Here is a 24,512-nt window from a genome sequence, read left to right on the forward strand (position 1 = left end):
CCATCCCTCGCTAAAATGAAGTTACTTATATTTATAAATACTTCACTAATGCCATAAAAGCAAACTAAGCATTCGCCTAGAACAGGGTAGGCAACCCCAAGTATGCATGCCAGAGCCTGGCACGCAAAGGCATTTTGCTTGGCACTTGCACCTCAGGGAAGGGGCCAGGGCTGCGCAGCCACATCAAGGATTAGGTCCCTCATTGCTCCTCCACCATCCACCCCAGCATCTTACAAGTCGAGGCTGCAGGTGTTTTAGGCACTCTACCCAAAAACGTTGCCAACTCCTGGCCTAGAATGAAGCTACTCCACTAGCTTTTTCCTATCCTTTTACAACAAGTACATCATATCAGTTTTCTGGTTTGTTTCTGCCTTTAATAGACATAAAAAATTATATTTTCCCACGCATGGACTGCCATTGCCAGATATGCAGTAACACCAAATTACAGACCTTATCAAGGTAAATTGTAGCAGTTTTACCTAAGTGATTCCACAGTTTCTATAGTGGTGAAGAAGCAATTCCACACAAATTTTGTAGTAGTTGAACACAAAATGTGAACTGTCTGAATGGATGTCACTTTTGTGGGACAACAGAAACAAGGTAATTGATTATTTTCAAACAATCTCTCACAAGACACAAATAATAAGGGTCCATCTTAGATAACTGCCAAGCAGCTCAGGATTAAAAAAAAAAAACTTAACTGTTAATAAGAATCCACTGTTCTTAGACTGCAGCACATTTTGTACAAAAAATACTTAGTACTTTGACAGTCTTATCCTCTTGCTAACCAAGGCTTAAAATTCTCTGCCAGCACATACTGAAACTCTAATTCAGCTGAACTTCCTGGCTATTGCTGGTCAGTCAATTTGCAGAAATGAAAATCATTCCAATACCATAATTCTAATTTTAGGCTCATATACACAGTGTAAACAGAGAACCTGGGACTCTCTGTTACCTCAAGGTGGAAATCAGCCCAGAGAGGGAGCACAGTGTGCTAGGCAGGGCACAGCTACAATTGGGTTGCCATAATTACTGGGCAACGAGATCAATTAGCAGGGACCTGCAGACAGCCCAGGGTACTCTCTTGACTGGAAGGGGGCAATGTCCTGGGAAACATAAGCCCGGGGCCTCAAGTCAGTTGAGCCCTGCAAGCCACAGGGTTAGGAGCTCCTGGCCAGGAAAGCTACTGCTACCAGGGAATGCTAAATGAACTGCTGTGCTACCTTGGGAGAGCAGTGAGGCTCTGGGAGCTCACAGGGATATAACCCAGAGTTGAAAGGTTATGCGGATACCAGAGGCGAGGGAAAGTTTTGAAGGAGCAGTTGCTGGGCCCAGAGAGAAGATTGTTATAGCCAGCGGGCTTATCTTTTGGTTCCAGTTCATGCTGGTTGTTTGGGTCAGGACTGTGAGGGGAGGTATTTGGAAGTCCCATGGGTGCCCTAGGGGCACATGATTGCCTTGAGCCCTGCCAGGGGCAAACTCAGAGCAGAGAGGGTTGAGCCTGGAGCAGGGCAGAGCATGGAGCTGCAAAGCCCAAGGCAGGGCCAAGGAGCCCGGCACCCAAGAGGGGCAGCAAACTGGGGGTAGGAGCCCAGCAGCCCAACAGGGGCAGAGACAGGGGCCCCACATCCGAGAGAGCAAGACTAAAGCTCGTGCCTCAAAGCCGGGCCCAGGAGAGAAGGCACAACCAGAGAAAGGGGGTGGAGGCTGAGGAGGCCAAACCCCAGAGAGTGACAGTACAGAAACACCTGAGGCATGGGACATAGTGTAAGAGCAGAGGGAGCCATGTAATTAGCCCTTAAGGCTTGTAGGTGCCCTGGGGCACCCAGGTAGAGAGCACCCCATGCAGCTTAGGAGCTGGGTCAGGGCCAGCAGTGCAGGAGGGACCTGCTGGCTAGTGGTTAGAATAAGTCTTGCTCTAGGACTTTCTAGTCAGCTTCCCTTTCTATGAAAAAGGTACATCAAGGCACGGCAGGAGAGAAGGAGGTGAGGGCCTAGAGGCAGAGCAGGCCATGGGTTGCTGAGCCACCAGGGAGCATCACGGCCATCGCTGGGACTCTAAGGTACTACACAGGCCATATAAGTCAACAGGAGTATCTGGATTATATTCTTTGAAAACATACCCTCTGTCTGAAATGTTGTGATTAAAAAAGTCATTGAGAAGGCAAGATTGCTTAAGAAAAGGTTATTTAAGGTGACTAAAACTTACTCATACCTTGTTCTACGACGCTGGTCATCTTCAGACTCACTAACTTCTTCACTAACTTCAGATTCATGAAACTCTGAGTCATTTGAGTCATCGCTGCTCACTTGAAAAAGAAAAAAATATATAGACTACCAACCATTGTTATAAACTAAAGCAACATCAATGTAGCTTTTCTAATTTAAAAAAAATATGTTTATTATATATGCTGCAAGCTGCACAAACTTATTTCGGCCAATACCAAGCAGAATTCAATATGCTGCTAATAAAATGCGTCATGTAAGGTATAACAATATGAGACTATGAGAAAGAAGTGACTATGTGGAGCAGGGGTAGACAACCTAATGTAGCAGGCACAAGTGACACAGGCAACCTCCGCATGCCTCACATGACAGACTGGGGAGGGGACAGGCAGCACAATAAAGCAGGGGAAGGGGAACAGAGTGACACACAGGAAGGGTACACGGCTAATATGTGGCATGCCTGACACGTTGGCCCCTACCAGACCATAAATTAAACCCTGAAGTAAACGGTTGGCACAGAAGATCGATGGACTTCATAAACATAGTAATTATCCAATGCAAGTTAGGAAAAAACACTCAAAAAAAGCAATAAATACTTATTTTAAAGAAACTTTGTCAGGTAGCCTGATTTTGTTAAAGACCTTTGTCTTAATACAAATATTTTCATGATTGTTTTTAATTTACTGCAAATGGTTCTTCTTGGATTTAATTTTCCCCTATTGGCCTAGTACATGAAAACCCAAGGAGGAAACAAATTCCCATTCTGTACGCTAAAAGGTAAATTAGATGGAAGTCTAAATAATCTATATTAGCAAGGACTAACCTTTTTGGTAGGCATACCACAAATTAACCATGTACTCTCTCCAGGTGCCACTCTATTCCTCTTCCCCTGCTTGATCTACTGCTCTGCTTTCTGCTCCCCAACCTGCGACTCCCTGACTTATCTGTTGCTAGGCTTTCCGTTTCCTAGTCTGTGCTCCCTGCCTGTTCCGTTTCCCATTTCCTGCTCCACCTGCCGCTGTGCTACCCATCCCTTTCCCATCTGCCACATGCCACACACAAAGGCCGTCATGCCACGAGTTCGCCACTCCTATTCTATATGGCAATTAACACAAACTGAATGCATTACACAAACATGTCCATAGGTTTTTTTACTCCAACACTGCCCCTACAATTATAACATGGCTTAGCAGGGAACTTCAGTAAGCTAAAATCACAAAAAGGAAGCTTCTAAGAAGTGGAAACTTGGACAAATAACTAGGGAAGAATATAAGAGCATTGCTCAGGCATGCAGGGATGAAGTCAGGAAGGCCAAAGACCAATTGGAGCTGCAGCTAGCAGGGGATGTGAAGGGTAACAAGAAGGGCTTCTATAAGTATGTCAATAGCAAGAGAAGGATCAGGGAAAGTGTGGGTCCCCTTACTGAATGGGGGAGGCAACCTTGTGATAGAGGATGCAGAAAAGGACAAAGTGCTCAATGCCTTCTTTGCCTCAGTCTTCACAAGCAAGGTCAGTTCCCCAACTACTGTACTGGGCAGTAGTTTGATCTGCTCCCCACATGCCCTTTCCCTCCCCCAACACCGGACTTACCAGCTGGAGGCAGCGGTATTGGAAATCAAATTGGTAGCGGCTGATAGGCTTCCTTAAACACCAGCCCCCAAAAAATCTCTAATGGTGCACCTCTAGTAAAAGTCCATGGGGCCGATGGGATGCACCCGAGGGTGCTGAGGAAGTTGGCTGATGAGATTAGAGCCACTGACCATCATCTTTGCAAACTCAGGGTAATCAGGAGAGGACTCCGATGACTGGAAAAGGGCAAACATGATACCCATACCTAAAGGGAAAAAGGAGGATCCACGGAACTACAGACCGGTCAGCCTCACCTCAGTCCCTAGAAAACTCATGGAGCAGAGCCTCAAAAAAATCCATTTCTAAACACCTGGAAGACAAGGTGGTTAGGAACAGTCAGTATGGATTCACCAGGGGCTAATCATTCCTGACCATACTGATTGCCTTCTATGATGAGATGGCCGGCTCTGTGGGTGCAGGGAGACCAGTGGATGTGGTGTACCTTGATTTTAGCGAGGCTTTTGATACAGTCTCCCACAACATTCTCACAGACAAGCTAAGGAAGTATGGGTCGGATGAATGGACTATTGGGGGGGGGGAGGGGGCTGGGAAACATGACTTAAGAGGAAGTACTGAGGGAACTGGGCTTATTTAGTATAGAGAAGAGACCAAGAGGGGACTTTAGTAGCAGCTTTCAACTACCTGAAGGAGGGATTGAAAGAAGACGAAGCTAGGTTGTTCTTGGTGGCAGATGACAAAACAAGGAGCAATGGTCTCAAGTTTCAGTAAGGGAAGTTTAGGTTAGATATTAGGAATAAATTTTCTTACTAGGAGGGTACTAAAAACACTGGAACAGGTTACCCAGAGAGAGGTATATGTTCCAACCTTGGAGGTTTTTAAAACTTGGCAAGACAAAGGTTTGACTGGGATGAGCCAGCTGGTGATGGTTCTGGTTTGAGAAGAGGGTTGGACTAGATGACCTCCTCAGTTCCCTTCCAACCGTAACTTTCTATGATTCTATTTCTTTCAAAGTAAAAAGAGAAAGAAGGTTTTATATCTTCAACCATTTCAGACAACCAACACACACGCAAAAGTAATTTAAAAAACTGCCTCTCAGCTATGTTCAAAGTAAAAAAATCAAATTTCACTATAATATGACTTGACAAAGTCAGACTTCATGGTTTTAGCTTTTCACAACAATTTGGATTCTACTTTCCCCAGAAGACCAACGAATTTAAGGGATGTATTAGGTAACAAGAGACTTCAGGAGAGTAGCATGCATCTTCATTGATCCTTTTTCCCCTCATAAGCCTGCTCATGCCGCCATCACATCTTCCCTTGCACTGTACCACCTCACAAGAGTTCCTTGTAGGAACTTTAAGGCTTGTCCTGGGGCCTCCCCAGTGAACAAACATCGGAAAGTCATTTGCACTCTACAAACATCACATGCCATCACCTGCTTACAGTGCCCCTTGGCTATTTACGTTGCACAGATGGGGCAATTCCTACAAGAGAATGAATGACCACTGTTTTCAGATCAATTCCAGAAAGACACACATGTCGGGGGCAGAACATTTTAACCTCCCTAGACATTCCGTCACTGACCTCAGAGTGGCTGTTCTTAGATAAAGACATTTTAAAAGCCAACCTGAAATGGAAACTACAAAACTAGCAATCATCTACGGACTGGACTGTATTAATTGTGGCCTATTGATTCTTATCTCAAGACTATGGATTCTTATCCCATTACCTGGATTAGTTTTGATAACCCCCATGTCCCTCAGTGGGGTAAACAGCTTCTGCCCACCTAGTCTCTCCCAGCAGTGCCTCCTCCATTATCCTTCCTTTTCCCTACCCTTAGTATTCTAATCACTGCTTCCTACAGTTCCTCCATAGCATCTAATTAAGTAAGCTGCTACTTACGTAAGCTTAAACAACATCTGATTTAGTTAGTGCATGGCTATAAATAGGTTTCACATTTATCTTAGAACAAACCATTTAATCCTGGGGGAAAAAAAGTGCCATTTTAAGGATGTCAGCGTCTATTGTTCTGGATAAATCCTAGAAACATTTTTCAGATGAGGTTGAAACAATTTATGTAGAGATATTATAAACTATGTCTACACAGTTATCCTAGGACTGCATTACTAAATCAATGACAGAAAAGCAGCATTGCATTCAGCCATTCAACTAAACCCCAGTTAGAAGGTAGCTGTGTGTTCACACAAATCCCGAGATGTCCTGGAACAAAAATAACACAGGAACAACTACAACATCTGTTCCTAATCTAAAGAAGTGTAAGTCTCCCCTGCCCTTTTCCTACCTTTAGATTAATATGGTTAACTACCCTTCTTTGGTATCTCCCTTCCATGGCTGCTAGTCAACCTGGTTAATGTGTCCAAATTAAAAAAAAAAAAAAAAAAAAAAATCATGAATCAAGCCTTTCAAAATCATAAGAAATAAATGCTGGCTTCTTTTTATTTGCTTTCTATGTATATATGGGGCAGACTTACACATTTACAAGCTTTCCCTCAAAGCCACATGAGCTAAATACTTTCTATATTAGGTGACTATCAACTCTCATAGCCTCATTTACTCATATAGTCTCAAACCCTTAATAAAAATAAAAAATAGAATCAAGACAGGAATCAGGTAATTAACAAGGCAAAGGGCCCCAGTAAGTGGCCTGACCATGCTTAGTTTAGCATTTGTTTGACAATATATGTATTGTGATCTTAAATATATAGATATATATTTAAATATATAAACTATATTTAAACTATATATAATATATGATAAACAACTATAAAACTGCAGAGACAGAGAATAAATATAGGTATAGGAGGTATTATGAAATGTACTGATGCAATAGGAGGATGTTTTATTGTATTAGGAACAAGCATGACAACTGGCAAACCATGGTTTAGGCAGAGACAGACAGACAGTGAAAATGCTAATGTTGGCAGGATGGAGTGCAGTGGGCCATACAGATACTAAGGGAAGAGAAAAGTTGGGGGATTGGTATGCCAAATGTCAACTCCAGAAGGCCTAGGAAGATATCCAACAGGAATGGATCAGGGAAATAAGAGCTTTCACTGTTCACAGGGAAAAACAAGACAGGGAGGCATTGAAGCTTCCAGCTAGATCTGATCAGTTCCTGGAACACAGAAGGTAATGATGCAGTAACAAGTCAAGAAGGATAAAATGGAGCAAGAGACAGGGGTTCTATACTAGTGCTGGAATCAGCAAGCATAGAACAGCTAGACTCTTCCTCATCCAGTTGAAAGTATTCCAATAAAATGCTTCGGCACCTGTACATACTATGGGTTTTAATCCTCATTAAAAATTAAATAGGTTTATAAAACGTAAACTTGTTTATTCTGGAGCGTCACATCAGTGTTTGTACGCACCAGGTTTTCAAACCATTTAAGTCTGGTCCCTGGCAGTGCCACAGGACAGTGGAATGGTCTAGTGCTGCCTCCTACAGCCTGGAGCCCCCCACCCACTCCATGCCTTTGCCTTACCATGCAGCTGTAGCTGGCAAACCACATAGGAAAACAAAAAAGTGGAAGCAATTCAAAAGTGAAAGCAATCTGAAGGGGTGAACTACAATGAAGTTACAATGTTATCTGGTGGACAAAGAGGCTCGTTGCACGTCTTTGAGTGCCTTTGTGTTTGCACACAACAAATCCATGGACATGTTCCCAATGAACCAAACTAAACTAGGTCCAAGGAGTTTTAGTTTAAATGAGCCAGAAGGACTTTTAAAGTTTCCGGAAAGCCCACTGGTGCAAACAGCATTTACAAAGGCCCCTTGCAACTAATAACCATGAGGGCAGCATTATAGCTATGTACTGTAAAACTGTTTTCTAACAGAGTTCATATTTTGTTATAGCATTTTAAAGTGTTTGTTTGAAATAATATTACAACTGCTTTTGGCCTTTGGATGTAATACAGAAATTTTAGCTGAATTTGTTAACTGACCGTCTATTAAATTTCAATTAAAAAAATATGAGGGAATACTGATAAACACACTGCAATGCAAGGCAATTCACCTTCAGGTATATGGAAGGATGCAAATGAGGATGATATGCTAGCTTTAATTCAACACTAAAAATGTAATTCATACATTCAATTTGTGCACTAGTGATAAACAGCTCTAATTGCTTTTCTTCCAATGTCAATAAAATCATCCCCACACTGACCAAAATAGCATACTTAATAGAAAGTACCAAGTATGCACTATTAATATAAATTCCCGGCACATGTACCAAGAAAAAAATTATAACATCCGTTTCCTTAGCTCCTTAAGTCAAGTAAAATAAAAAAACCCTCGGTGTCATTTAACAGCGCCACCTGCTGTCCAAGTGTGAACCATATTAGAAAGCTCGCAATGTTGCAAAGATTAATCCACCACTACAGAGGAAATTTCTATTGACATAAGAGCTACATAAAGTGTGAAAGAGAAATTCCAGAAAAGACAGGAGAGGAAATTAAGTTTTCATGAATAATACATTTTAGATTTGGCCTCTGTTACTTGGGATTAAGATTTCATGACTCAACCACACTAATCCAATTTGGGGAGGCATTAAGTAGAGAGAGAAGTTTTACTATCCAGTTACATTCACTGCTAGTGTTATAAATAATAAAACTAACAAGTGACCATAAAACTGAGCTTTGGGGCAATGGACATGAAACTGAGCTTGGGACAAGCTTAAGGAGGGTTGTGGATATAATCAAACATTTTTGTTCAAAAGTTGAATTCTATTTAAAATGTTCTGCTTTTAGAAATGCTGAAAACCTTAAAACTTTTTTGTTCTTAAATAAAGGAAATTTGAGTTAATATCACCATTTAGATTTGCTAACTTCTGCTGCCCAGACATGTTTCAAAACAAAATTATTCAGCTGATCAAAAATTTACCAAATACATTCAATAAAAAAGTTACTGAAAACCCTTTTTCATGGGGCAGTTAAAAGTAATTTTAAAAGTTAGTGATAAAATACTGTTGGCTCATCTCTTCCAGTAGATATAAGAAAAGAAAATATGGACATGAGACATTTAAGGACACTGGTCTCCTGTGTCTCTGAGTGACTACAAAAAAAAGGAGGAGTAACTGATGGTGCCAAGGGATGAAAGGAGACGTGTGGAAGTCCCAAGTCTAGAATTCAGAAAATTCTTTTCTCTACAGAAAATCTCCATGCTACCCTACTTTGGACATGGTTTCATTGCAACATAAATGCACATACTTGTCACACAAACATAATTTTTTTTTTACCTTTCCTTCTATTTCTGTGTTTGCCTTCTTTAGGGTCTTTAGATTTTCCCTTCTTTTCTTCCCCCGATTCTCCGTCACTCACAGTTAGCTTATGTCTCAGCAGCCTGTGTCTATATCTAGGTTTCTTTGATTCTTCATCATCTGAATCTGATTCAGAATTCTCTTCCTTTTCATTTTCCTCTGTCAAAGAGAAAATTCAGCATAGAACTCATATTGGTAATGGCTTTCCCATTTAAATTAATTGTGGGCAAATGTTATGCATCATCAGGAAACTATAAACAAACACATAGCTGTATGTTGGTATTACAAATATTCTAATTTTGCATAAGACAACACATGAATTAGCAGCTATGCTTACCAGTAATACGTATGTCATGTATTTTAATGGTTCATCTTTTTTTAATGAATTGCACGTTACTCAATATACTCAGAGGTTTTATGAACTGGTTACAAAATCTGGCACAAAAAAGTAAAAAGATCTTGAACAAGTCAAACAAAGAATAATCACAGAACCATGCAAACCTGCTGAACTGATCTCAGTAAGATTACAAGTGACTATTGATTTGTTAGGTTTAAGTTGGCCAGAATTTACTGACTTTATTCTAATTTTCCACTGGAAACTTTTTGAAATTTTGACAGCTACTAAAGCACCAGTTTTTGTCACTTGTTGGTGCTCACCGTCATCTCCTGTGTTTTCATTTTGCTTTCCAGTTTTCTTTTTTCCTTCATCTGGCTCTTCATCTGAAGATGCATCCTCATCAGAGGAAAGATTGGCTTTGATTTCTTCTAAAAGCATTTTCTTGGCAATTCTTTGAAGTAAAACAAAACACACCTAAGTATGCCATTGCTTAAACAAATTGGTGAATGACAAAGCTAGGCCTACACAATTCAGAACTTCAGAAAAAAATCACTGAGAGCTGCACAAAAATGTGCATGGAGAAAAATAATGGCAATAATGACAGGTTATCCTAATTTCTCATGTTTACATTAAGGTGTTAATCTGCTTTATGAAAGTCTCTATAATGCTCTTTAAAAAAAACCCTTACGTTTGGAGATGTTTTAAAAATTTAAGTAACTTTTAGTAATTTGAACCTTTTCATTCTCTCCCCGCCCCAACCTCTTGTACTTTTTTCAGGCCTCATTTTCTCTAGTCAGTTGTGCTGCAATGAGGCTGAACCCATTCATCTTATTAGTTCTATTGGTTGCAAGAACATGAAGATGCTGTGTATCACATCCCTAAGGCACAGATCATCAAAGATACTTAAGGAATCTTAACTCCTTTGAGAACCAGTCCCTAAATGATTATGGACAGCAAAAGCTTTAGCAACTGTAAAATGCTGGGTGATTTGCCAGAAGCAAGTTATAAAAATGCAACAGATATTCAACAATTTTCTATACTATTGATGCCAATTTTGTCCTACTCAGATAATATGATTATTTTTGGTTATGCCCATTCTACCTTAAAGAGACGGTGCAGCAAGCAAGATACTGAATTACAGTACGTGGATGCTGTCTCCTGGTGGTCAATGGCTAGTAAAACTATGGACATAATACTGGAGGAGACTTATTACCCTGAGATATTTACCAGCACCTCCTAGGCAGTGACTCATGAGTGACAGAACAAAGTCGTATAGATTTGATAACTTCTGAAGAGGTAATCTATCGTTTCACTTCCTACCCAAAATAATGTTTGCTCAGCTTCCTCTAGTCTTACTACAAAAATCTTTTCAGTTAGAAATAACATAATTCAAAGTATGGAAAAGTGCTGTAGTACTTGCAACAAAGAAAGAGCTAATATGAAAATACATACAGGGGAATATAACATGATGTACCAAAAGGGACAACAAAAAATATCATGAACTTGATCAGAAACCTACATTTTAAATAATAACAAAAAATTCCTGAATGAAACCAGTCTTTAGAAATGATACTAAAAAGAACTAAGAAGGAACTATAACCAATGTATCTTTTTTCTATGTAGAAATACATATATTAATACCAAAGGGGAAAGTAGTTATACATAATAAAAAATCCATTAAACTGAAAAGTAATCAACGCTTCATTTAAAACAGGTAAAGAAAAAGTAGTCCCTAATGTATTACTCCCTATACTGTGCAATTCAAATGAACTGGTTCAAGTTATTCGACTGAAACATTAAATAAAAATACAAATCAAATATTTTATTTTCCAGCAGGCAGCATCCCCAAAACACTGCCAGCTTTTGCAATCTCTGCATCGTTGTATCATCCCATTTTTAAATTGTACTTTAGCTATACAGTATTTTCCACCTTTTAATATGCAACTATAAGTTCAAATCAGAGCATAAGGAGTAATAAATGTGCAATGACCAATTTAAAAGTAAAAAGGGAAATTGGTGAATTTTTAAAAAGTAATTTTTTTTTAAAAGTATGAAGATGGTTATGGTCAAACAGATCTACAGAATTAAGTATGCCAAGACATTAGAAAACCATTTGAAGAGAAAAGGCTCCCCATATTTATACAATGGACTTGAACATGATTTAAATCTATGCTTAAAAAGAAAGACCGTACCTAGAATGCTGTTTTAATTATTTATAAGAACAGATTTCACTTTGTGGATCTGACCTCAAGCTTAGTGAAGTCTGTAGACAAAGTCCCATTAACTTTAATGGGCTTTGCAAGAATCAATGTAAAGTATTAATAAATATATATAACAGCCGACAGGAGGATTAAATGGTAACTCATATTAGGTGAACACCATTTCTTGTGGGTTTTAAATCTTATTTGTATAACTAACTTCTAGTTTTCTTGAAAATAACATTAACTGGATTACTTAAAAAGATAAATGACTTATTCTTTTCTTACTTTTTTGATAAACACATGCATAAGTATTAATCTTAAAATTATATGATAGGGCATATGCAGAGATCAAATAAATCATAAGCAACATCAACAGGCTGCTTAGCTGTTAAGTGGGAAAGGGAAAAAGATGGTAAATCTGAAAGGGCTAAAAGTGCTGTAGCTGTAATGGCTATAGATCTGAAGGAAGGCACTTTGTGCCCAAAACCTTGTTCAATTTCCCCTCCAACTAGAAGTTGGTCCACTAAAATATATCACAAAAAAACTTTCTGAAAGTATATTTAATTCTGCAAATATATTTTAAAGTCAAAGTCCCCAAGCACTATCCAGCAGCAGTGCACCTGATTGATTTTGATTTCAGGTCATCCTCAATAACAGCAGAAGACAGTTAAACCCTTAGAATGAATGATACTTACCTGGTATTGCAAGCTACTGTGTGCGCATGTGCATCTATAGATCTAGATATAGATCTCTCTATTAATGTATAATATACATTTATAATACATCTATAAAGATGGTTTTGATTCTTAAACTAACGAATATTAATTTTCTTTTAAAATAAGAACAGAATATATCCTGCTAATAGAGACCTAAAAGATGTATTTGCCAATATTTCTGTATATACAAAAAAAGTTACAGAAGAACGTTGCTACTTCTCTGCTCAAGGTCATTGGCCTTAATAGCTGAACTTCCTTAGGCTGGACACCTGTAACGGTTACTAAATACACATGTCTAAGATGACTGGATTTATAAATGACTGCTTCTATTTTAGGAGACCTAAATTAAACATTCAATTTTTAGCTAGTGATTAAAAGGGTCTAAATGCTTCTTATTAAAAACTACAGCATAGTACAGTAGAGTACAGCACAGCTATTTCTTTAACAGAAATGACATTCAAATTTTAGTCATTTAAAACTATTCCCTGCCCTATGTTTTGCTGTCCCGGTGTTGTAAACTAACAATGAAAAGTGCATTTAGATTTTATGACATTTTTTCTACCTTTGGTACAACAACATGGCAAAAATATACCAAAGTACATGAGCAAAATTAAGGAGAGAACTAAACAGATAAAGCCTTCTCAATACTTTTGTTAAAGGTCTTGCATAACAGCAATCATATAATCAGGATAAGCTAGCGTTTGGCTCTTGAAATTAAAGTAAAATTATATTTAGTCTCTATAACATCTATTTCTACTTCCAAATATAGGCAGAATCCTATTTTGGAATAGTTCAAATAAGACGTTTCAAGATGAACAGTTACTTAAACTGATTAACCTTCATCCTTTTCAGTACCTGCGTCAATAAATTGTCCAAGTACCAGGACAACACAAGTTATGATCTTATGAAAATCTCTCACCCCAAAGAACTGTGATAATTAAAACACTGCATATTTTTCTGGAATCAAAGACCTGAAGCAGTTCCTTAGTCAACATCAGTCAAATGTTTTAATATACAAGTTAAAAACATGGGAAGCCATATGATCTAGTGGACAGGACTAGATTATCCACTACAGGTGAGGAAATCTCTCCTCCACTCATCTTCGCCCCTGACTTGCAGATCACGTGTAAATCATTTGACTTCTCTGGGCTTCCATTCCCCCTCTTGATCCTGTCTGAATAGTCTGCAAGCTTTGAGTCAAGGAGAGCTTCTCCAGATATGCTTGGACCATGCCTTCCATAGTGATGCCCCATTGTCAAGTCAGGACTGCCAGACACCATTATAAACTAAATTAGCACTATAGTTAAGTAATTTTAAATTTAAATTATTTGGTTATATGTGTTATCTTAAAATATTCATTTGTAAACTAAACAGGTACCAGATATCTTCTAATTTGTGCTAGCAAAAAATATTTTCCAAATTAGATAACTCGTGATCATTTTGCTTTCTTATGCACAAGATAGAGCTACCTTAAATTTATCCTTCATATTCCAGAAATAAAGGGATGTACATGGGATCCTCATTCTGTGGATTTAAGCCCACATTACACAGTCTCATTCTTCTTCATGAATTTGAGAGCTGAAATGACGGACTTGCTTTCTGCTTGAGTTATATCTTGAGGATACACTGATATTGCTGTAAAATTAACTAAAAGTATCCGAATTCAACTAAGAATTAGTGTGTTAACATTCCTAATTAGAACTCATCAGAGATGTCCATAAACACTTAATGTTTAAGTTGTCCAAATCAAGACATTAGACAGAATTTATTGCTTCAAGAAGCTGCATCATTTTATTACTAAAGAATAACTGAATTAATTTCATCCTGTGGCATATTTAAAAAAGTAATTCTACTGAGAAAAGAGTTTAATATAGGGTTGAATATAGTTTAGTAATATAGTTTAATATAGGCTGAAATGCCACACATCATAAATCACTTTTTTCCACGTTAATTAGCCCAAACTGTCAAGTACTTTGTTCTATATGCTGTATTACGTCTTTGTAGAAACAATCTGATTTTCAAACTTTCAGATGTTGTATTAAATTAAATGCTTGGACAAGAAAATGTTTTACAAAAATTTATTGCATCCATCAAATACTTAAAGGCATTCTGCATTAATACACTATTTACCTCTTAATAAACAAGACTACTGCAAACATATTAAACAGTACCATTTAAAAGACTGGAAGGACCAATAATAAACAAATACACAACATGAAATGAAAGCATACAGCACTGTCTGTCATATTATGACCCACTCAGATATTGCACTTTGGCAAAAATGATTTCAAGATTTTCAATATTTATGTCATGCACATCCAAATGAATGCAAACAACAGAATTTCTAAACTAGAGACTTGCAAACACAAGAGTGCCCACACTATAAATATAACATAGGTACTAAAGTACCTTCTTTGGCCTGGTAGAAAATAGGCAACTTGTCAGAGTAGTAGGTAAAATGTTTAACACTTTTAGTGTTAAGTATAGAGAAAAACAAACCTTAACTAGCGAAATGTGTTCCACCTTTTTACAATGTTGTATCACTCAATGATTACGGTGCCAAATACAATGCATGTTGAATGCAGTAAGACGGCAGTTATGAATTACACATTTTTCTGAAGGTTGACAAAATTATTTGTTGACAGATACCTCCCCACCCTAAGAAAAGTATATTCAAAATATTTCCTAAATTAAAAAAATTAAACAACTGTTAATCTTAAAAGAAATTATAGAAACTGATTTTTCCACAAGCTAATGTTATATTTTCTGATTAATTTTGTTTAAGATCAACTGGGAAAAGAGCTCATCTTCCAAGCTAAAAGCTTAGATCTATCCGTTAATGTTTTTACTGTAAAAATACAACTTTTGGACAAATGCCTGCCCTTTAAATTGGTTAAATTATCACCAGGAAACACCTAAGAAAATGTGGGAAAATAGGAGTGATATTAAAGCATCATTTAAAAAAAAACAAAACAAAAAAACACACAACTTGAATTACAAATGTTTAAGTGTTCTGTTTATGACCCTGTGCTGTCAGTCCCTGAAGAGTGACATTTTTTTTTTTTTTTTGCTTATTTACAGAACTGAAAAATAGGCAAGAACTTGATTAGCAGCAATATCTCTATGCCCAACTGAGGTCCATATTGGATATAAAGTGTTTTTAAAAATTACTTCAGTTATGTATCAAAGATCAGACTTGTGGAACGAAGATGCTAATGAGGCTCAGAAGCAGAAAAAGCAGGTGCCATCAGCAACTGTGCAGCAAGCCAATTAAGCTGGTCCCACATATATTATATGGCAAAAAACCCCAACAACCCGAGTTTCTGAAATACTATATAAAATTTTGTGAAACCCTTTTTTTTCTTTAAGTCTACAATAACTTCTCCTGCTTGTAACATAGTATTTAGCCCGGTCTTGTTCAAATAATACTTTGTTTGTGCTGTGTATTTATGAATTAGAAAAACCAAACTGTTAAATTTTGTTTTATTATCTATGAAAGCTTTTTTTTTTTTTTTTTTTGACTACATGGTATTAGTAAAATATGACGGCTTTAAAAAGCTAAAATTCTTATATAGGTTTGTGTCTTTTTTAAATTAATTTAAAAAACTTTAAAACCCAGAACTTATTCAGGCCCAGATACTGAAGACACTATGCACAGGCTTAATTTTACACACACAAGTATCATTTGATACTTGATATCAGTTAAGCCTATGCTTAAGCACTTGCAGCATCAGGACCTTAACAATCCCATCAATGATTTCAGGTATTCCTTAAAATTCAACTTAGCAGTTGAAGAAATCCATGAAAACAAGAAAATGTTTTCTCTTTCTCATGAGAAAAGGTGTTTGACAGAGAGACAGCGCGAGACAGAGAGAGAACAAAAAATATAGGAGTAAAAAAAAAAAAAAATACTGAAGATCAATCAGTCTGTAAAGATTTTATCACTGCATATTGCACAGATGGTAATATTTATCATCTATTCATGTAACTAGCAGAAATTCACATTTGTCAAAATAGGCTTTTACCTGCCTAAATTAAGAACTTGTAACAAAACCCACATTTTCAATGGGAACATAAAACGGACAGTGCTGCAGTGCATTTATAACACACCCTATGCAAGGTGTGTTAGTTAACACTTCTAAATATTTTCTTTGCATTTCTGGATTTTGGCCTCTGTTTTCTGGCCTCTCGTTCAAACTTGCGGGAAGCCTGTGAGCGAGTCGTTACAAGGCAGGCAGTCCTGGTTTTTACAACCTGCTTGCTGTTCCGTTGCGCCGGTTTGCGCCCACGCCTAGGGTGTGTTATAATCTTTTTTAAGTCCTTATGGATGGAATCATACCTATTCTCAGGATCGTCATCATCTTCCTCCTCCTCCATTGGAACAGCCCCAGATTTAGTCTCTCCTTCATCTCCTAGTGGGGGAGGAAGAAAAAAAAAAAGGGTACAGTCTATGTCAAGTGTAAAACCAGCAATATATAATTAAAGGTTCTAGTGTCTGGTCACCTGTTCCTCAATAAAGTACACTGATTTAATGGTAACTTGATAAATAATCCATCTCGAGTTGCAGAATAAATGCTGCCTCCCCCTACAAAGCTATTAATAGATTTAGCAATACCAAGCTTTTGAAGCAGCAGACCTGCATACATTATTTCTATCCAAGTAACACATTTTTAGTACTATATACAATTAAACTGTAATTTGATAGTCTTTACTTCAAAGTATGCCAGAGTTGAATATTCTACTCCTCCAAAATTTTAAGAATTCAGCAGTAAGACATTAATATTCATGCCACAAATTGAAGCTCTTTCACCAAATTCATGTGGGTTGAAAACAGGACCAAACAAATATAAAGCAATACTATCCACCTCCAAACAGATGAGCCATAGCACTGTCCTGTCTTAACACAAAATATTTCTAGAGTAGCTGGCTCCTGTTGACTCTACTTTCCCCTTTAAAATAGCAGGGGAAAAGCCACAAAGATATTTTTATGTTGAAACATGCACTCTTACACAGACACTTGTATTTTGAGAACTACACTCAGTGACTTCAGGTATAAATTGCTTCACATTACTGTTCCACTGATGAGGAACTTAAATGGGGCAACAAGAATAGCAAGCATGTGGGATAGTTACTCAGTCTTCTCAAAAGGTTTAGGTGCACTGCCTCCCCTCCACCCCCTTAATGGTAACAATGGGTGTGCGTGTTGCGGGGGGGCGTGCAGGGTGGGTCCTTCTTCAGGTTTGACCAATCACCTCCTTGGGATCAGAGAACCTTTTCTGCTGGCTCAAGCCAGCAAGGCCTGGCAGGCTTCTTCACCTTCCTCAGTCTTAGGGAGGCACAGGTGAATTAACAGTAAGGTTTTAGTAATATGTACTATGAAGCTGAAAGTGCTAACCCAGCCCAGGAAAGTCTAAAAAGGACCAGCTCCAAGATATAACTGGTATTAAAAAGAAATTTGCTGAAAGACCATCTACCTTTAGCAAAAGGGAGATGTAGGACCAAATTCTAGTCTACCTATTACAGGCTTAGGTCCAATGCTATTCCAGCCTGTTTAAACTCCTGAAAATCCACTAATGCATCAGTGTCATCCTCAGCCTTAAATCTATCACAATAAATAAATAAATAAATCAGCAAGGAGGAAGAGAATCCATTCACCTTTTGTTTTAAAAGCTTTTCAGAGACTTCAGCAGCCTGGTATTGAATCACACTTCAGTGCCTTACACATGAAGTAAGTTCTGGCCCTCAAAGTCTCTATAAACAGGTTTCCTTAGCCACCCCATCACAGCTACTGCTACCTGCCCTTTTACATAGCATAAAAAGAGGTGGGGGGCACATAAGGTACATGATGATATGGTGCAAGGCCTTTTAAAATCACACTTCAACCTCATTTTAAGTGAACACCTGATTTGAACCAGAACGAGGAAGGCATATAAAATTTTTCCCCAGTACTGAAATTAATGAAATTACAGATTTTGTTTTACATCCATCCCAACTATCTGACATTTTTTTCTTACATGGCCTACTTAAACCCAGGAGTCAACAGGCCTTATATGCTGATGCCAGAAGTCAACCTAAAAGGGGAAGGAGGCAAAATGTCTTGTAGTTACACAGGAGAAGAGATGATATTCTTATTCAGACATTACTACCAACTGTTTTAGTTGATATATAGGTTTACTTTTTGCTCCAACTGTTTTAAAACTTTCATACTGAATCTTTCAAAATGCCAACAGTGTATCAGACAAAATGTATTAAAATTACACCCTAGTAACTAGCTTGTGGACATTTAGCCAAACTGAAAATGTAATTTTAATATGTATCTTTTTAAAGTTATTTTAGTGTTATATACCATATTTTCTTGCATTTAAAATGCCTTAGGATGTAAACACCACTTTCTTGATAGGCAGAAAGAAGAAAAAAGTATTTTCCATAGTTATAAGTATGATTACATAGAGCAGGGACAGAGGCTGACTTACTCTCCATTTTTCCTGCAGGAACAGTTAGCAGATAGCAATACTGTCCTATGAAAAATTAGCTTGATTGGTGGAACATCCAGACCGTTGAAAAAGAGAAACTGTCATTAACACGTGTGGAGTGCAGAATGAGCCATTAAGTCAACTAACTCCCTCAACTGGAGTGGTACCACAACTGCTGAACTGTGAAGCAAGAATCAAAGCAGGGAGTTTCCTATTCTAGGCATAAAACTAATTTCCCTGTTTGATACATGCACCCCAATTTTGGAGAACAGATTTTCAAGAGAAACCTGTGATGTATGTAAAAAGACACGGTATTTGTCTCATAGTTCAGTGATATTTAGCACTGCTACTGGTGGATTGTTCCCACTTGGAAACTAGATCAGACATTGTACAGAACACCAGTAAGAAAAGGAACTTGCTCATAAAGAGTTTGTTATAACTATTTCCTGTAGCTTTCAAGGTTCTCAGTGTATTATTACACATTGATGGCCAGCCAGCTACCAGCAGCAGAACCCGATATCAGGGGACCTACTAAAAAAGGATGAAATGTGAGTAATCCTTGTATCTGGTCAGTAGGGACACCAAGCAGATAGTGCAAGTATAAGAATGGCTTTCTTTTCCATTACACTTGTAGGTCACATCTTTAATATGCTCACAGTTAAGACTTCTGTTCTTCCTTTAGCTTTGTGGGACTTCAAAATATATTTTAAGCGAAAGAGAAAGCTGAAGGCACAATTCAATCTCCATGCAAGTCCAAGGTAAAAAAAGATTCCTCCTGATATCCAAATGGTAAGTTCTTCAGTAGCCAGTCTTTTTAACATCATGCCATGAGGCATCTGACCCAGTTAACCTCAACTGTTTGAGGACAATCACAATTTACAAATCCTTATTTTCCCCTCATTACCTGTTTTACCTTTAACAGAACCTTAATTATTCCTACTGCTGGTTTCTTTCTTTTTTTTTTTTTTAAAGAAATTAATCTAGTAATTCTTCTTACTAAACTATAAAAATAAAATATCCCAGTAGTGTTTAAAGGATGCTACAATATTTAAAAATACTTGGGCTACAGACATATCCTGTTCTTTACATAAAATTGTACACTCTGGTTCTTTTCTGGTGCTGTCAAAATAAATGTTGTTTTGTACAGTATCATTACGATTTGTACTATCTGCCTCTCATTGAGCAGACTAATTTAAAGCCCTAAATGCTGACAATCATTGAGATAAGCTTTACGTTTTCATTGGTTATCTTTGGATGATTTCCTGAAAACATTACAGCCATTTTAAAAAGCTGTTTTTTTTTATTTTAGTGCCACTCTTGTTATGTATTTATACTGAATGGCACAAAGTTGCATAAATGTAATGACATACTGAAGAAAGGATTAATAATCACAGCCATAGTTGGATGTAGCATAACTGCTTTTTCATGTTACTCCATGCCATCAGATAGATTTTCATAGGACTGGGGCAGAACTGACATTGCATGTACTTAGTGTTCAGACATACAAGGTCTCTCACAGACAGCACCGTCAGCTGGAACCACGCAGTGTCAGATGTCTCTCCCCACGTTCCAATATCAGGACATAAAAAAAGCTAAATCCATCCATCCTAAAATCACCAGTTCAGAAGCCAGAATGCTGAGGGCTCCAGAAAAGGAAGAAAAGAGGGTATATTGTAAGATCCACAGTACTCGTATTCTTTCCTCACGTTGCAAAATGGAGCATCAGGAAGAACACAAGGTAAATAAAACTGTCTAATCCAGGCAGAATTCCAAAACCACTTGAGGAAAAATTGAGTATGAAGACCCAGTACTTTTTGCCTGCAAAATGTTGTATAGAGATATTCAACAAATGAGCTTTGAGCTCACTGATCTCTTAACAAAGGTAATAACCTTTCCACACTTTGATGCTACAAGGAACAGTTTGAAAGCAGTTCTGAAGTGGGATCTAAGAGGAAGATTTTGAGGTCCTCCCATGTGTGCCTCAAGTTTTTGCTTTGCTAAATTCAGATATTGTTGGGTGTGAGAAAACTCTGCTAACAGATAACCACCTGAAATTACCACTGTAAGAGAGCTGAATAAAAGACAGAATATTTTAAATTCAGCATGTACTAGAGAATCTTCGCTATTCTGGACTGTACTAGGTTGCACTGGACTCCTCACGTGAAGAAATAACCATTCAAAGAGGTCAGCCTAGTAAATGGCTTCCTGGTCAGAAACTAATTCAGTAAGCTTAGCAGGAAGTAGTCTCTGTTTATGGCACACTAATCAGCCAACATCTAGATCCTCAGATGCAGGGAATTCAGTTCTGGTGGAAATAGTTCCTGATGGCAACTCTGCAACAATATGGTCTGAGCAGTCTGGGAGGTATATCTGGGGTGCAGCATGTCTGTCAGCTAGAACCATCTTTTGCAGTTATGGAACTATAAAAAAAAAGAGAATGGTTTTGTTCCACCTGGTCTTGGGAGGAGGAAAGAAGAGAGGGCGATGTCTCAGCAGGAGGAAGGCATTCCATAACAAGCCTAGATTCAACATCTCGAGAGTAAAAAACAAGGCAAATAACTGGTTGTGTATTGGTGGCATATACATGTCTGTTATAGGCTACATCATTTGAATACTGTCACTGTTACAGATCTCTACAGTAAGCTGTTTGGTGACAGACCCGTCTACTTCAGAGGTCTGATAGGTTGCTGACAACTTGTGGAAGGTGAAAGGCCACTGGATCACGTCACTGACATTCTGCTCCTAACTTGATCAATTCCTAGCACATCATTTATTAATTTACTTTTTTATTTACAAAACATATGGCAGAAATTCCATCTGTTAGAATCTATGCTATGGAGTTTCACAGTTATGGTTTAAAATGTAATTTATGTCTCCTAAATTATAGGATATAAGTTCTGTATTACCCAGGGACCAGGTCTTTTGCACCTGCAGGCGTTTCGAAAGAGGACCCATTTCTGCCTCTCATATGTTTGGAATTAACAGCAATTCCAGAAAACAGCATCCCCGTTCATATGTTTTGAATCTACCCATCAATTCAGCTATGAGGCAGCATGCTGTAGAACTACAACTTGTTTCACCTGGTATTTCAGCATACAGGCTGATCTCAGCCAGCCCTGATGGAGACCGGAAAAGTCTGGTAAGAGGCTTCATTCAGTTGTATGCTGACATGAAACTGACCAGACTGAGACAAGTCTATGCCACTATAATCTGTTTGATCTTATTCTGTTCAACATCTAGTGCAGCAATAGGATACGTTCTTGGAGCAGTAGATGTTCTCCAATTCAAAATACATACCTGACCTGAATACACAACAGGAGGCTCATGTTCTTTTAGTTCACCAGAGGACCTCACCGAACAAATAAAATGACTTATTTCAGTAGCAGTCACCACTGAAACCTACCTTTGACACAGTAGATGTGGATGACCTCAGAAGCGCTACGGACTACTGCTGCATCTCTCTCAAGACTTTTTATGCAATGGGGATTCTGAATGTCAATATTTTGTACGTATAATGGTTTGACTGTACTATGACAGTTAAGTTATTTCTGGTGAGCCACGCAGATACAGCTACATGTAAAATGAGAGCCACCAATCAGTCTTAAGCATGATGTAATAGAATAATGGAGGTTAGTACCACTATTCCAAATACGAGACTGCTCATGTACTTAGTCTTGAATATAAAATAGGAAATAGGAACTCTTCCTCCTCTGTACTCATATGGTACCTCCATTATGACATCTCCAAAATGCTCTTGTAAGAAAGGTCTCTGAAGATAAAGAGGACAAAGGAATTTGTAAAGGATAGGGCCTGGAACTGGAATGGATCAATACAGGTGAGAAACTCATGTCACCTGTGACAACAGACTAAGCCTGGCTCAAAGAAGCTTCAGCAGATTACAGTTTTGGAATGGCTCATCCAGCTTTCAACAATCCTATCCAATCTGTTGGCTTGCACTGGGTGTAGAGCGTTTCAGTGGGGAACAGAGGTTTTCAACTTTTTTGGCTCAAGGAAGCCTTTGTTACGCTCAAAGGACTTCTCAGAAAACACCACCTCTTTCACTTAATTCTTTTCCTACAAAAATATAAACAAGCAATTCTTCTGTTACAAACAACTCAGAAAGACTACAGCAAGTGAGAACGTTTTTGAAACCTTTGAGTTTATCCTGTGAATCCCACGTAGGCGTTTGTACACCTAACAGAGCTATTACTCCATGGCACTCTGCAGCACCCTTGAAGTGACTTTACGGCACCCTGGTTGATACCCTGGTATATACTGTTGACATTTCCCTTCAGCCAAGGAAAGGAAAACTGCCATAGTGAGGGGCTGATTCAGGTCGTTTTTCCTCAGGGAAAGTTTTTCCTTCACTTTGGTTTCTTCAAATTAACGTAAACTCAGTAAATTGAACCAATGCTTCTCCTCTAACTGAAGGCCTTCTGCCTCGGCCTAAGAATTCTCTGCAGGTTTCTATTTTGTCAGCCCTGGCATCCCCCAGTTTCAGAGCCTGCAACAAGAACCATCCCTGCTCCTGTAGCTTCCCCACTTAACCCAGAAGCTTCCTCCCAGAGCTTCCCTCTTCTTGGCAGCACACTCTCCACATGACCTAGCAGCATCTTACCAGAATTTTTTGTTCCAAGACACCTCCCTGTCCACTTGGATTACCTGCTGCCTCACCTGATCATGTCTCAGCTGGAAAGATGCTATCCTGTCATAAGTGACAAGATGTTACATCCAATTTCTTTTAAAGAGCAAGCCATAGTCACTGATGAAAAAGTACTGGTGTCTTCTGAGGAAACCATGGTTTCTTCCTTGGGGGAAGAACAGCCAAGTGGCTTGCATGGGTGCAATAGAATTTTCTGCCTCATCTGCAGTTAAACACAGTCTGGGGCCAAAATGCAGATTTCCCAGATAGCCTGTGAATTTAAAGGAGTGGAGAAGGACACCACTGTCAGCTTTAATTTAAATGCTCTACTCCTTCAGAAGGGTGGGGCCTCCCATCATGGACTGAATCTTTTAGGGCACATGTGTCAAACATGGCCTGCAGAGCCACTCAATCCAGCTACTGATAGACCACAGGGGAGAGCAGCAGCTGGGCAGGGAGCGGTCTACAGCAGAACCTGGGGTCCTGGGGCCAGGGCGGACATGGCAATTGAAAACCAGTGGATGAGAGGGAGCTAGCAGTCTCTGTTATCCTTCAGCCACTTAGCCTGTTGCTCCGCCACGGCTGTACATCCTTGGCCCCCAGTCCATCTGCATGCCTCGTTTGATTCGGATTTGGCCTGAATCGGGAATAGCAATTTGATTCGTTGATTTGGATCACTGTCCCCAGTTCAATTCGGCTGAATCCAGATCTGAAGATTCGATGCCGATTCAGAGAATCAGCGATATGGACACAGACACAGCTTTAAAATTTTTTTCTACACGCCTTGAGGTACCAGTGCAGCTCGTGATCACTGTGGTGCTGGGGCAGATGGAGCATCCCACAGGAGCCTCTCCAGCGTGCTGGGAAGAAAACCCAGAAGTGGACCAGAAATACTTTTGGTCCGCTTCCAGTCTGCCAGGGAGCGTGCTGGGGGAGCATGCAGGAAGAGCTCCCCACCCGCTCATGTGTCCCCAGCTTGGCGATCAGCCACAGGAGGACCCTGGGTGCCCCTCCAGACCCAGGAGACACCAGTCACTGAGCTGGAGGGAAG

At 38.9% G+C, this 24,512-nt stretch overlaps 1 protein-coding gene across 3 annotated transcripts in view; it reads right to left on the minus strand.

The window, feature by feature from the left end:
- The window catches only part of ATRX (ATRX, chromatin remodeler), a 146,510-nt gene that overhangs the window by 76,800 nt on the left and 45,198 nt on the right, over positions 1-24,512 (minus strand). For all 3 annotated transcript variants that reach the window (XM_019540375.1, XM_019540377.1, XM_019540376.1), the window contains 4 exons: positions 16,686-16,758; positions 9,750-9,880; positions 9,072-9,251; positions 2,216-2,309 (listed from right to left, as the gene is read on the minus strand). In XM_019540375.1, the coding sequence (XP_019395920.1) occupies positions 2,216-2,309; positions 9,072-9,251; positions 9,750-9,880; positions 16,686-16,758 (478 nt within the window). The remainder of the gene's footprint in view (positions 1-2,215; positions 2,310-9,071; positions 9,252-9,749; positions 9,881-16,685; positions 16,759-24,512) is intronic.

This window comes from Crocodylus porosus, unplaced genomic scaffold (genome assembly GCF_001723895.1).
Source record: "Crocodylus porosus isolate Cpor-Errol unplaced genomic scaffold, CroPor_comp1, whole genome shotgun sequence".
Lineage (NCBI taxonomy): Eukaryota > Metazoa > Chordata > Crocodylia > Crocodylidae > Crocodylus > Crocodylus porosus.